Source organism: Hippopotamus amphibius, chromosome 3 (assembly GCF_030028045.1).
Source record: "Hippopotamus amphibius kiboko isolate mHipAmp2 chromosome 3, mHipAmp2.hap2, whole genome shotgun sequence".
NCBI classification, from domain to species: domain Eukaryota; kingdom Metazoa; phylum Chordata; class Mammalia; order Artiodactyla; family Hippopotamidae; genus Hippopotamus; species Hippopotamus amphibius.
The window spans coordinates 56,725,971-56,741,650 of record NC_080188.1 but is presented as its reverse complement, the minus strand read 5'-3'; the positions used below and the strand labels follow the sequence as shown (position 1 = coordinate 56,741,650).

Genomic DNA, 15,680 nt, shown 5'->3' with positions numbered 1-15,680 from the left:
CGATGGACATTTTGGGTGCTTCCATGTCTTAGCTATTGTAAATAATGCTGATATGAACACTGGAATGCATGTATCTTTTTGAATTAGAGTTTTCTCCAGACATATGCCTAGGAGTAGGATTGATGGGCCATGTGGCAACTATTTAGTTTTTTAAGGAACCTCCATACTATTTTCCATAGCGGCTGTACCAGTTTACATTCTCACCAACAGTGTAGAGGGTTCCCTGTTCTCTACACCCTCACCAGCATGTTATTTATAGACTTTTTTTTTTCTTCAGGTCTTTATTATAACTACTTTACAGTGTTGTGCTCGTTTCTTTTTATAAACTTTTTGATGAAGGTCATTCTGACCGGTATGAGGTGGTACCTCTTTGTAGTTTTGATTTGCCTTTCTCTAATAATTAGTGATGTTGAGCATCTTTTCATGTGTCTGTTGGCTATCTGTATGTCTTCTTTGGAGAAATATCTATTTAGGTCTTCTGACCATCTTTTGATTGGGTTGTTTGTTTTTTTGATGTTCAGCTGTATAAGCTGTTTGCATAGTTTGGAAATTAAGCCCTTTGCGGTAACATCATTTGTGAGTATTTTCTCTCAGTCTGTAGGTTTTCTTTTCGTTTTGTTTATGGTTTCCTTTGCTGTGCAAAAGCTTATAAGTATTTGATCAGGCCTCATTTGTTTATTTTTGCATTTACTTCTTTATTTTTTTATTACATACTAAAGAAGCAAAATCATATGTTCATTTCAGTAGATGCAGAAAAGAAAAACTTGATTCCTTAGAAGTGTACAAGTTCTAGAAGAAAGCACAGGAGACAATAATTGTGACCCTGAGTTACACAAAGATTTCTTAGATATGATATTGAATGCATGATTCACAAAAGAAAAAATAATAAAGCAGTTTTCATCAGAATTTAAAACATCTACTGCTTTTAACACATTATTAGGAGAATGAAAGGAGAAGTCACAGGGTGGGAGAAAATATTTGCAAATCATGTAAATATGGTGAATTATGATGATTGATTTCTGAATTTTAAACCAATCCTGTATTCTTGGGATCTACTTGATCATGATGTATTATAATTTTTATATATTGTTGGACTCAATTTGTTAAAATTTTGTTAAGAATTTTTGCATCTATGTTCATAAAGTATATTAGTTTATTGTTTTATTTTCACTAGTGTCTTTGTCTGGTTTTGATATTATAGTAATTTTAGCTTCATAGAAAGAGTTGGGAAGTATTACCTCCTCTTCAGTTTTCCTCAAGTGTTTGATACAGTATTAGTATTATTTGTTCCTTAAAATTTCAGAATTCCCTAGTGAAGCAATATGGGTCTGAAGTTTTCTTTGTGGCACATTAAAAAATATATATATATATTTAATCATTTAATAGATATAGGGAAATTTAGGTTGTTCACTTTTTCTTCAAAGAGCTTTGGTAGTTTGTGTCTTTTAAAGTGTCCATGTAAATGATTGAATTTTTTCAAGAACATTGTACATAATTTTCCCTTATTACTTATTTATTTATTTATTTATTTATTTAATTGGCTGTGTTGGGTCTTTTTTGCTGTGCACGGTCTTTCTTTAGTTGCGGTGAGTGGGGGCTACTCTTCATTGTGGTGCGTGGGCTCCTCATTGCCATGGCTTCTCTTGTTGTGGAGCATGGGCTCTAGGTGCGTGGGCTTCAGTAGTTGCAGCACATGGGCTCAATAGTTGTGGCTCACGGGCTCTAAAGTGCAGGCTCAGTAGTCGTGACACATGGGCTTAGTTGCTCTGTGGCATGTGGGATCTTCCTGGAGCAGGGATTGAACCCGTGTCCCCTGAATTGGCAGGTGGATTCTTAACCACTGCGCCACCTAAGAAGCCCTCCCTTATTACTCTTAATATGTGTAGAATCTGAAGCAATGTCACTTTTTTCACCTGATACTGGTTTTTTAAACATCCTGTTGCTATGTTCATAGCAGAGTTATCAATTTTAAAATTTTATTGTCATGTATACATAAAGTGATTCTATAGCTCTAAAAGGTACTGTTCATGACTTTAAAATAGTTATATAATTTCTGCTCTGCTAATGTTAATTCTTATAAGTCACTTGAGTTGGGCCTTGTTTCCTTATCTCTAAAAATGATTAGTTAGGCAAAATGGATTAAGATCTTTCCAGCTTGAGGAGTTTGATTCCATAAATAAAAACATATATGTGTGGGGTTCTGAGCCTATGTATTTCTCACATAATTTTTTCCTTTCAGTAGCAAGGAAATTTCCCTGAAAGTATGTATTCAATGAAAGCAATTCTACAAAATAAAAAAAAAAAATCTTACTATTTCACTTAATTTTGCTGATAAAAATAGTAGATCATTCATTCTCTAATAAGATTGTTTTTTTAAACAGGTACCTATAAACTCTAATTTTTAAACACTTTTCAAGGAGGGAAATGCAGAGCAGTTTATTTGGTATATACCCCAGCTATCTGTAGTAACTCATTGTTTTCACTCATGCATATAATAAGCAAATGTTTATAATAAAATACAGATTCTATATGCCCTGCTCTCTGCAATCTTATACAAATCTGTTTTCCAAAAACAGTAAGAAATGCAACAAGGTCTTCTCAATTTTCCAAGGACACTTGCTGGTAACTCTTTAAATGTTTTTATTTTGACAATGAACCCTGATTGTTTTTAGCACTTATATTTATCAAAATGCTTTATTTTATTATCTTTTTAACTGTTTAATTTACTGATTTCATTAATTATTGTTTTATTAAACAGGGAGCCAGAAATGAGTACACGTAAAGGGATTTTTATGGGTTTTATATCCTTGCCTTAGTAAGGAAGATTGGGTCTTTCCCTCTGATTAGTTATGAAGTGCCAATTTTAGCAATAACCAATCAACCATTTTAATACCTTAAAACCCTACAGACTCAAAAGATCTGTTTTCTGCAAAGAGCAATAGTTTCATAACTTAAAAAAAGAAATCACTGTTTTGGGCAACTAATATAATTGTAAGCTAAATTTTCCAAGGTAGCAATAATTTCATTTCTAAAGATTATCCAGAATGCATGTGAGAATAGCATTGTATTTTTTATTATCCAGGACCACTGAGCCCCTGCATGAGTTCATCCATGATGTAAAAGCTAAAATCTTAAGTGTGTATACATTTTGGACATAAGCTACACTTTCCCACTCAGTTAATAAGATGGACTGAGAAACATATAATTAGAAGTCATGATATGAGAGGACCCTTAACGAAATTCTTCCAGAATTTTTATTTCAACGGCCACATTTAATTTCCTAATTAAAGAACAGCATCCCCTTAGGCAAAAAAGTAAAATCCAGCTACCTACTATTTACAAGAGATATCTAAATTACAATACAGATGATCTGAAAATTAAGGAAGGATAAAAAATACTAGGTAAATGGCAAGGAAGCAGAGGTGGCAATATTAAGAGCAGAGGGACAGAATTTAAGGCAATGAGTAATAAAAAGGGGGAAGAGGGCTTATTTTATGGTAGTAAAAGATCCAGTCCATTTAAATTAGTCATTAACTGTTATACGTATCATAAACTAGCACAAACACATGACAGTAGTAAGAAGACAGACAAAAATATCATTACAGTGAAAAATTTAAACTATCCCTACGAATTTGACAGAGCAAGTACATAAAGTAATAAAAATATAGAAAAAAACTTTAAAGTACAAACATTAACAAGCTTAAGTTACACCTTAGAAATAGAAAAAAACATATTCTTTTCAAATTCCCACAGAATATTACAAAAATAGACCACGTGCAAGGCCACGATAAAAAAATTCTAAAAAGTCATCATATTAATATTCACAAGACACTAATACTAAGGAACTTATAACAAAAGGAAAATCACGTATCATCATTGCCATCATCTAAATGTTTGGAATCACACTTTTTCTTTTAAACTTTCACATTTTTTCTTCCCTGAAGAGAAATTCATTTGAATATGATGTCTTTCAACAAAGTCATGCTTAGATACCATTATTCTATGAATACTAACCACAACAATTTTGTTTTTAAAAAGGACTTAAATTACTAGGAGGCTCAAAAAGATTAAGAAATAGATAACTTTCTTGACCTGTGTTCAATAATCCCTCAGTAGAAACACTTATTTCCAGCCTTCTATTTATAGGAATGTCAATTTTCACTGAAAAAGACACAGGAACAACATATAAGTTCAAGAAGATAAGGAAAAAAAAAACCACCCGTAAGAACTAAAAGATTTTTATAACAAACACAGAAGGACAAAGAAAATCAGGAGAGGAAAACATATTTCAGAAAAAACAAACTTCTTGGAGACCACTGTATTTTACCTGCTTTTTTCCCCATAACACTTGCAGTGTTATTCATAAAACCAAAGAACCAAGACCAACACCATTCATCCACAAAATAAGCAAACAAAATAGTTATTTTATTTCAATTTGTTAAAATAGTCAGAAGAACTTGTGGCAAAAAGACATTGTGCTATCAAATAAAAGGAATGAAAAACCACAGATTTCAGATAAACTAAATCAAATAAACATGAGTTTCCTCCAAATAAACAGAAATTTCCAATTGGCAATCACAATAGTTGGTAATCTCCAGACTGCCAAAGAAGCCAAATTTCTCTATATTACTGATGTTAGTTTGTGAATTGGACTGAAGGCCTTATGGTAACCAGCTCCCACTGGGCAGCGTTTACACATTCAGTAAATCTCTTTATTAGTAAAACTGCCAATATGTTATGCAATAATTGCATTTCAATGACAAGGACTTAACATTCAGACATTGGATCTCTATTAACATTACATCTGAAAGAAGGAAAACCCTTAGGTACTCAAATAGTGTGTGAGATGCTTTATACTCTATGAGTCATGGCCAGGGCAGTGATCTCACTATTAGTATAATAAAAAAAGGTATTATCTCTTCTTCCTCTGAACATCCCTAGCACTTACTGTCTCTATCACACACCTGGCACACTGTTTTGAAGTAGTAAACTTTTCACATTCATCTGACTGATCTGAGTATATCCCTTAAGGGCAAGCAACAGTGACACCTTCTACTTATTGGCATCTTCCACACAATACCTCACAAGGAGGAGATGCTTTTTAAATATTAATTGGCTGTTGTAATTAACTGAGTAATAATGCCACCAGCATATCCTTCCTTCAACAACACCTTTGCAGCATGGTTACCGGCTCTGTATTCCAGAGTGTCTATACTTACTGAAAATTCTCTGAAAAATTAAAATGAAGCAAACAAAACAACAAAGTATACTGAAAAATAACTAGATTTTAGGTAAGTGGAATTAGATAAAATGAATACATTTTCTTTAAATTAATCCTAACTCTAATCAAAGATCTTCAACTATCTAGGTCATAGAAGAACTGGGTGGGTCCTAACACTATTTTAAGTTCCTGCCTCTGGGTTAGAAAACAGCAACACAAAAGCACTACCATCTATCCCCACTCTTCCCCTGTGTTCTAGACTTTCCTTACTCAGTCAGTGGTCACCTCTACACCTTCCAAAAGGTTCCCATGGCTGCTGGGACTTCAGCAATTCAATTGTATAATGGTTCTCAAACTTCAACATGCACCAGAATATCCTTAAAGACTTGCTAAAACACAAATTGCTGGGCTCCACCCCAGGGTTTCTTAGTCAGTGGGTCTAGGGTGGGCCTAAGTATCCGCATTCCTTTTTTTTTTTTTTTTTAGTATCTGCATTTCTAAGAAGGTTTCAGGTGCTACTGGTGCTACTCCCCCAGGACACACTTTGAGAACTCTTACGACCATCAAATCCTCCCCTATCTCTGTCATGTTTATTGTGCTTAATTCAAATCAGTTTTAAAGTTTAATTCTTCCTTTAGACGAAGCTTAGTTTCTTTATGTACTACTCTAAATAGGTGTTGGACACGTGGTGTGAATGGCAAACACCATCTTCATGTGGAGCTTTTCAGTATGATATCACGTGTTTTTGGACAACCCAAGGGTGACTGATTCTCTAACTTTTCTAGCTCCAAAATGCCACACAAGCATTTGGACCAGGTAACCACCTCTGCAGCGAAGCATCAGACTAGTTATTCCGTTTGCATTATCCCAGGGATGCACAAATAATTCTCTCTGCCAGGAATGCTTTTCCCTCCTTCTTACCTGGTTAACTTCTCTTCTTCTTTCAAGTCTTAGCTCATGGGTAACAAGGAAGCCTTCTTTTCTTTCCTCTTCACCAGATCAAATCCTCCTACTATGGGTTCTCATAGAGTTAACTGGTTCCCCTCCCTGGTAGCCCTTGCCGTGACTGCATTTTTTACATTTGTTTATATAAATATTTTATTAATAGCTATTTTCTACACTGGACTGTAAGCTCCAGAAAGACAAGGAACGTTTTTGCTTTTGATCACCATTATATTTTCAGTGCCTAGCACAATATCAGACACAGAAGACGCTCCAATGAAGGTAGACAAGATCTGAGCTTTTTCAGCCTAAGAGAGATAAGAGAAAGCATTCCTTTCTATAGTCTGCCACCCTAGCTGCTTTTCAGCTACCCTACACACACACACACACACACACATACACAGAGACTTACCTTTTCTGAATAATTCTTGGAGACTTTCGGCACTTTGATTTAATACAGCCCATATTTCTTCCTCCTGCAGTGGTCCACCCCGAACCTCCAGGGCCTCAGCTAGTGTCACATGCATATTACCTAAGAAACAAAGGTAACTACACATCAGCCACTTTACTGCATTTGCAGTAGTGAAAGTTCTACATCAGCAATGAGACTATGAGGTCGCTGTCCACTTAAGTTTTCAATATGGTCTTCAGTATAAATATAATATAGTCCTACAGCTTAAAGTAATAGTGGGTAAAGGAGGAAAAGAACTCTCAAAACAACCACTTGCCCTAGCCCAATAGGGTCAACTTCAGAGACAGAACTGGTGAATAGCCATAGCGGTGGTGACTACTTCATGGGAGAAGACAGAGTACTCAGGGTCCCAGAGACACCAAAGTGCACATAATTAAATCCAAGCAGCCAGACTGAAGTTCCAGATTTCATTCTATTCACCTAGGTAAAAAGAATAGAGAGAAGGCCCCACAGCCATGGTGGAAGAAGTTGGGAATAAGATGGAACACATTTTTTTCCATTCACTAATTGATTTTTACATTTCTAATACATACACTGTAACTATAAATTTTACACTGAATGAAATTAACTATTTCTAGACCCAGCTTTGCTGCCAACTTACCATTTGCCCCAGGGAAAGTCATTTTACATCTAAATTTTAGTTTCCCATCTGTGACATGGGAATAATAATAATAGTAACAATAATGCCATTTTGAGATGGCTACAACAAAGAAAGAGGTTATGCCTATAAACATGCTTTGTAATCTAAGACGCTATTGAAGTTGAATTAATAAAAAATCAGAAAGGTGCCTCTGTGGTGACATTTCTGAGGGTCAATTTGTTTTTAAAGCATTTAATTAACTAGGTGATATACTGATAAAAGTTAAGATTCTCTGTGGGACTCAATAACCATATTTACATTTTGGAAGAGGAAAATGCAAATAGTCAAAATCTTTCTATATAAATTTTCCTAATTGATCCTGCTTGAAAAGAAAATTGCTCTTTGTACTGACCACTGAGATTTCTACACTAACCAAACTAAGAATAATGTATATCTATTGACAGGCAGAAGCAGTGAGTTTGGAAAAGAAACTAAAAGGAGTAGAAAACGTTAAATACTTATTTTCTGTAATTATAAACTTCATTAAATTGTAAAACTAACCTATAAAAACATCTCTTTCAGATAAAACTTGACTTTGGTTAGTCAGCTAACAATATTTAAAAGAAAAGCTAATATTTTCCTTTAATTTACATTTATGATACTTTAACCCACATGGAAAAAAAAAAAAAAACTACAGCTCTACAAATGAGGCCTGCCTTGTCCTGTTACTTTCCTTCTCAAATGTTTACTATAGCATTTTATTCTTAGAGTCTGCCTTGAGGGGTGTCTACTTAAATGTATGACGCGGTAGTTAAAAGTTAAAAAGATATTAAGATATTGCTTTGAAAAAGCCAAAGGAGTTCTTATTTAGCTTGCACAAGAAGGGATTATTTATTCAGACCCCCCAATTCTCTAAGTTCCTCATGTACTTTATTTTATGATAGCACAGTAATAGCACAGTTATTACATTTAAAAAAATAGAAGCTTCATTCCTTTCTAAAAGATATCTGAGTGATCTTCTACATAAAACACTAAATTAAATTGGAAGTTCCAACAGAAGATAACTATTAGCAATCAGATACCAACGTGACTTGTGGGAAAGACAACTCTTAGCAAATTTCCAAAGTAATATGAATGAGATGAGAACCGGTTAGGTAGCTCTAAAGCCTACAGACAGGGTATAAAGAGTAGGGAGGGAATTGCATAAGGAGCATTTCTTTGAAGACAGTTGCACTGACTTTCATGCCTCCTTCTAAGTGGGAGGGGTGTGGGAAGGTGCCTTAGAGTGCTTGGTATGTGTTCCCTGGAGTTAGGGAGGACACCACAGACTGGTGCCTGATACTTTAGGGATCTAAGGGCTTTGGCAATCACTCTGAGGTGGCAGCCAGAGGGAGGAGAGGCACAGAAGAGAGCTGGAGTGAGGAAGCATGCCTATTGGGAGCTAGCTACTCCTCCTTCCATTGGTTGGGCGGGGGCAGAGGGGAAGGCTGACAAGGAGCAGGGCCACACAGCCTCGAGTTAATGAAATTCTACCCAGAAGATGAAAATATCTCCAGATTTAGATTGTGGTAATGGTTGCGAAACTCTGAAGGTATGTTTTAAAACAGGGCATTTTATGGTATGTCAAGTACATCTCAATAAAGCTGTTAAAAAAAATTCTACCCGGAGTACCACCTGAGGTTCCCAGAGTACTAACCAGAAGGAGGAGGAAGCGAGCAGAGGTGGAGGGGGAAGAAGAGGAAGTATGAGGTGAGAGGGAGAAGAGGAGGAGAAGGAAGAATAATTAGGCATTGGCTACTCGGAGAAAAAATTTTTTGAAGTGTCACAGGAAGTACAGTTCCAGAAAAGGACTCTGAAGAACCCATAAAAGTACACACAAAAGAAAGTGTCAGTCTTAAGCGTATAACAAGTTCAAAGACTGTGAAGTCATTTTATAACAAGAGTCAGGTAAAAAAATAGTTTGCTTCTCTACCTCTCTTCCCGCCCCCAGTTTAAATCCTGATGGAGTCAAATACGGCAACTTGCAAATGGATGAGGGGATAAGCAACAAAAAAAAGGCCAACCACACTGCCTCCTACTTACTGTCAATCCTAGCCGGGGGAGGGAATCAGTTTAGTTTTGAATGAAGACAAATGTTGCTTAATATATTGACAGGCACTTTTAATTATGGAATTGACATTGCCTTTTCAACATAAGTGACTGTAGTTATTATTATCCAAGAATAAGCAGACCATTATGGACTTGAGTTTTCTTATAGAGGCAAGAGAATAACTTCCCCACAGGAAGGAGGAAGAAGGAAAAAGGGAAAGAGAGGAAGGAGGGAGGGAAAGGGGGAGGGAAGGAAGGAGGGCAGAAAGAAAAGTGATGGGCAAAATAAGATGCTTATGATTATCTGTTATAAAGCAAATGCTACATTCACACACACACTGTTAAATCTTAAGATACTGGTTTTTACTTATCTTTAAAGAGGCTGGTTTCTAAAATAATTTTTTCCTATAAATAAGAAAATGAAAGAGTAAAAGTAACTTCAAGACAACAGAATTTTTTCAGCACGTGATTGTTCTTTCTATAAAGATTACCAATTACACCTTTATTGCTTGATTCAGTCAGGTCTGATTTATATGTTATTCATCCTCTTTTAATTTTTATGTAAAATATTTTTTGCCTATTTAGTGCAGGATCTCTATGCATCTCTGGCTGAAACCTGTTAGACCACCAAAACATAGAAGGAACATCTGTTTTTAAAAGCAGTATTGTCTGGCTAACAGAAGAGATTAGACATTTTAAATGTATAACTTTGCTAGAAAAGAGGTTTAAGATTTTTTAAAACTGCCTTAACCCTCTAATCACCCAATCTAAAGACAATGTAATGTTAAAGCAGCTTTCTGAAATTCAAGTAAATAAACAACAACATGACTGCAGCTTATAAATTGTCTACCATCACCGAGTTTGGCAATTACCTATCATCTTCATCTCTCTCTGTTATTTTTATTCACATTTACTATAGGGCTCCAGATCAGTAGCTCTGAAAGGAAAGAGAGGGAAAAAAAGAAATGCAAAAGTGGAAGAAGGATTCAACAAAAAGGAAGCGGAGAAAACAATTTAAAAGCTTGAAGTCAACCAACAGATGAGGGAACAGTTATGAAAATTTCAAAGAGTTTACGACTTCAATTGTTTCCTTTAGACATAGCACCAGATAACCTGGGATGCAGATACATGACTGGCATTATTCTACTATCAAAAAGGTCCTGCTCTGGGCTTCCCTGGTGGCGCAGTGGTTAAGAATCTGCCTGCCAATGCAGGGGACATGGGTTTGAGCCCTGGTTGGGGAAGATTCCACATGCTGCGGAGTAACTAAGTCCATGCACCACAACTACTGAGCCTGTGTTCTACAGCTACTGAAGTGTGCACACCTAGAGCCTATGCTGCACAACAAGAGAAGCCATCACAATGAGAAGCCTGCCCGCACACCACAGGGAAGAGTAGCCCCCACTCTCTGCAACTAGAGAAAGCTCGCGCACAGCACCAAAGACCCAACACAGCCAAAAATAAATAAATTAAAAAAAAATTTTATTAAAAAAAAGGTCCTGCTTTACAATAAACATAACCATAACCATATTATTCACTTTTATCTCCTTGACGGTGGTAGGCTACATGATAATTACGTTTTTGAAAGACTTTCAAATAAGAATAATTATATTACATAACCAGAATCATTATTATGTTTTTGGTTAACATAGGTATTATTGTCCATGACCTTAAAACTGTGCCCAGAGTCAGATAAAGCCACAAGAGGATTCTAACAGATGTCATTTTAATCCTGAAGGATTTGTGGCACTCGCAAATAGGAAGCACATGATTCCAAAAAGAATGAAATTGTAAACAGATTAACTGAATCCAATCAAGTGATATGACAACCCATCTAGAGGTAGACTAAAGAATTAGGAATGTTTAAATAGAGTCTAAAGGAATAGGACTATATGAGTACCCTACTTCAAGAACAAAGCAACTATAAAATAGAGCTCTGTGTGCACCACTAGCCTGGGGCAAAGACATGCTCATCATCCTGGCTGAAGACTTCTTTGGTCATTAAAAAATCATAGTGAGTTGAGGGACTTCCCTGGTGGTCCACTGGTTAAGAATTCGCCTTCCAATGCAGGGGACATGGGTTTAATCCCTGGTTGGGGAAATAAAATCCCACATGCTGTGGGACAACTAAGCCTGTGCGCCGCAACTACTATGGAGCCCACGCACTCTGGAGCCAGAGCCACATCTAGAGAGAAGCCCACTAGCAGCAACTAAAACCTGACACAGCCATAAATAAAAGATAAATATAAATAAATAAATAAATAAAAGAAATCATAGTGAGTTGAGAAAGCAATCCCAAAGTTACAAGCATCTTTCTTTAACCCACGAAGATTTACAATTAATTTTATAAAAGTTAAAGAGAAGCAAGCCCATATATTAGTATCCTTTTTAAATTAAATAATCTGTACATATTTGGTATTTTATCTGTTTATAATGTTTAAGACAAATAGGTTGGTCACAATAACAGATTTGCCTTGTGAGTCCAATTTAAATAATGTAATTGAGAAAAGGAGTTCAGGCTTATATAAAATACCACCGGAACATATAAGTGTACTTAAGTGTCAGCATACTTATAAGTTTTCATTCACTAGAGACACGTGTTTAAGTACTCAGGAAGTTGGTTTTTTTTGGGGGGGGGAGCTGCGCTGCACAGGGAGATCTTAGTTCCCCAACCAGGGACTGAACCCGTGCCTCCTGCAGTGAGTGGAAGCTTGGAGAGGTCAACTTTGATTGTATGAGTGTGTTTTAAAACCGTTAAGAGGGTCTTCCTAGGTGGCACAGTGGTTAAGAATCCGCCTGCCAATGCAGAGGTCACGGGTTCGATCCCAGCTCCAGGAAGATCCCACATGCCGCGGAGCAACGAAGCCCGTGTGCCCAGAAAAAAAAAAAAAAAAAAAAAGTAACAATAAAACAGTTAAGGAATTTTAATAAATAAAGATTGAAAATGGGACTGTATAATCAAAAGGTATCTTAAAAGTGACTATTAATCTTTTCTACAAGTAAAATAAAATAATTGACCTTAGAAAGTTAAGAACTAGATTTTAGAATCTGTAACAAGAATATTCACTTAAAAATAATTTTCAGTAAGCTTTTCTATATACAGGAATATCTTGGACACCATTGTTTTTTTTCTTCATATCTTTATTGGAGTATAATTGCTTTACAATGCTGTGCCAGTTTCCACTGTACAACAAAGTGAATCAGCTATATTCATACATATATCACCACATCCCCTTCCTCTTGAGCCTCCCTCCCACCCTGCCTGTCCCACCCCTCTAGGTCATCACCAATCATCGAGCTGATCTCCCTGAGCTAGGCAGCAGCTTTCTACTAGCTATCTACTTTACATTTGGTAGTGTGTATATGTCAGTGCTACTCTCTCACTTGATTCCCAGCTTCCCCTTCCCACCGTGTCTTCAAGTTCGTTCGTTCTCTACACATCTACGTCTTCATTCTTGCCCTGCCACTAGGTTCATCAGTACTGTTTTTTCAGAGTCCATATATATGATTCCATTTTTTTTTAAGTTAGGAGAAAATCATTGTAATTCTGGATCAGACAAATTTTTCTTAGATACAACATCAAATGTGTGAACCATAGAATAAAAAAATGAGACTTCATCAAAATTAAAACCTCTGCTCTTTGAAAATAACTGTTTAAAGAATAAAAAGAAAAGCCACAAATTAAAGGAAAATATTTACAGATCACATAACTGATAAAGGATTTATATCCAGAATGTATAAAGAACTGTCAAAACTCAATAACAGGAAAACAAACAATGCAAATTTTTTTTATCAAATGGAAAAAGATTTGAATAGGTATTTCATTAAAGAAAATACATGGATAGCAAATGGGCACATGAAAAGATGCTCAACTTCAACAGTCATTAGGAAAATTAAAATTAAAACGATATTGCCACATAGTTATCAGAATTACTAAAATGAAAAAGACTGACCATACTAAGTGTACTCAAGGATGTGGAGGAACTGAACTCTCATACATTACTAGTGGGAATGTAAAATGGTACCCTTTGGAAAACTGACAGTTTCATAAAAAGTGAATATAAGCATACCATAAGATGTAGCCATTCCACTCCTAAGTATTTACCCAAAAGAAATTAAAGCTTATATCTACACAAAGACTTATACAGGGGACAGTTCTCAGAGCTTTCTGAGATGTTCCTCCCAGGTTACAATCCTCAAATTTGGCTGGAATGAAAGTTTCCATTTCTTTAAAAAACAAAAAAAACTAAAAAAAAAAACAACTAACATACAAATGTTCGTAACAGCTTTATTTGTAACATCCAAAAACTGGAAACAGCAAATGTCTATCAACAAGTGAATGGATAAACTGATTTTAGTATATTCTCACAATGGAATATTAATAAGCAATAAAAGAAATGAACGATGATTGATACATACAACAATATGAATCTCAAAATAATTATACTGAGCAAAGGAAGCTAGACCAAAAAAAAGAGAGAAAGAGAAAGGAGGGAGTACACTCTTTATGAATACATTTGTAAGAAATTACAAAAAATGCCAACTACAGTTACAAAATATAGCTCAGGGACTTCCCTGGTGGTGCAGTGGTTAAGAATCTGCCTGCCAATGCAGGAGACATGGGTTTGAGCCCTGGTCCGGGAAGATCCCACATGCTGAGGAGCAACTAAGCCCATGCACCACAACTACTGAGCTTGCACTCTAGAGCCCTCAACCCACAACTACTGAGCCCACGTGTTGCAACTATTGAAGCCCTTGTGCCTAGAGCCCGTGCTCTGCAACAAGAGAAGCCACCGCAATGAGAATCCCGTGCACCGCAAAGAAGAGTAACCCCCGCTTGCCACAACTAGAGAAAGCCCGCGCAGAGCAACAAAGACCCAACACAGCCAAAAAATTTTTTAAAAAATACAATAAAATTTATTAAAAAAAAAAAAAAGCTCAGCTGCCTGAGGATGGCATTGCCCTATGGAGAGGCAGACGGGAGTGATTACAAGGGGGCATGAGAAAACATTTGAGGATGATTGATACCTTTGTTATCTTGATTGTGATGATGGTTCACAGATGCATACATATGTCAAAATTCATCAAATTGTACAGAATATGTACAGTTTATTATATGTCAATTATTCCTCAATAAAGCTGTTAAAAAGAGAAAACAAACAAACCAAACCTGATCAAAGCCAGGACAGCATTACTTTTCATTGTCCTGTGAAGCCCCAACATCAGGTAACACATGCTTTAAAAAGAAAAAAAGTTTTCTAAAAGTTAATTTCTCTCATTAAAATAAAATCTGTAAGTTAAAGAAATCAAAATCCATGGCTAAGGTCTGAGATCTTCCCTCCTTAAACAGCCAAAGCATGTCTAAGATGCCATGTAACTTATGTTACTGAAGTTAGAATGTGTGGCTTGATAACATAATCATTTTTTTAAAAACCATTATTCAAGACAGCCATCTCTTGTTTTTCTCTCAACTTCTAATTTCCTAAAGCATTTAAACCTGAAACAATTACAATAATTACAGGACATTTTAAATAATGTGAAATAATTATTTCTATTTTTTATCTGTTGATCCAAAACGGTCAACACCAAGACAGATGTATACAAAGCAGAAAGAAAAGCACTATTAGAGCTCTTGAAGACTAAAAGCTAATCTCCCTAATTAAAACAAATACATTAATATTTCTTTTCCATTAGGAGGGTAGATATGGATAAATAGTAGAGAAAAAATATTATTGCATAGTATAATTAGAAAAGCCTACGAAAGCATTGGGATTTTAAGGAGCAGAAGATAAAAGTCAGTGAAGTTTTCATTGAACGTTGCCTCAAGGTAGAGAATAGCATGTGTCCAAATATATTTATTGAAGTTGGAGCAATGGTTAATATTTGTCAACTTTTCCATTATACTTTCCCAGTGTGAGGAGAGAAACTAAAACAAACACAAGTCTAAATCGCCTTTCTGGGCCTCTGGCTCAGGTCAACTACTTATCTAAATTGAAATCATATATGCCTATTCCCTGCTTTTCAAAGGACAACTTCAAAAAACCCGAAGAAAAATTCTGGAATTCTTTAATCTTTCTCTGTATCATTTAAACTTAAGGGAAAAGTAAATGGAGGAGAAAACACCTAATTTCACATGTGTTATATTTTTCCTCACCAACTGGGAGGTACCAACAGAAAACAATGTAATGGTATTGATAGAATTTTGGTTTCGAGTATTGTCTTTCTACATCACCCCTCCTCCCCACCCACTGACTTCTGTTAAGATCGTTGCTTTAGAATACTTACTAGTTGGTCTTTTTCAAGAAATGTAGACTTAAAATGTCTCAGAGTAAGCAGACACTAAAGGAAACAAATATGTATAAAGCACAAAAGTCTAA

At 35.8% G+C, this 15,680-nt stretch overlaps 1 protein-coding gene across 7 annotated transcripts in view; it reads right to left on the bottom strand.

Annotated features, from left to right (window-relative positions):
* Positions 1-15,680, bottom strand: part of PTPN13 (protein tyrosine phosphatase non-receptor type 13) — a 204,806-nt gene that overhangs the window by 138,709 nt on the left and 50,417 nt on the right. For all 7 annotated transcript variants that reach the window (XR_009052687.1, XM_057727746.1, XM_057727748.1 and 4 more), the window contains one exon: positions 6,576-6,695. Coding sequence is in view for 6 of the 7 variants with exons in the window: in XM_057727746.1 (XP_057583729.1) it covers positions 6,576-6,690 (115 nt within the window). In the remaining variant the exon portion in view is untranslated. The remainder of the gene's footprint in view (positions 1-6,575; positions 6,696-15,680) is intronic.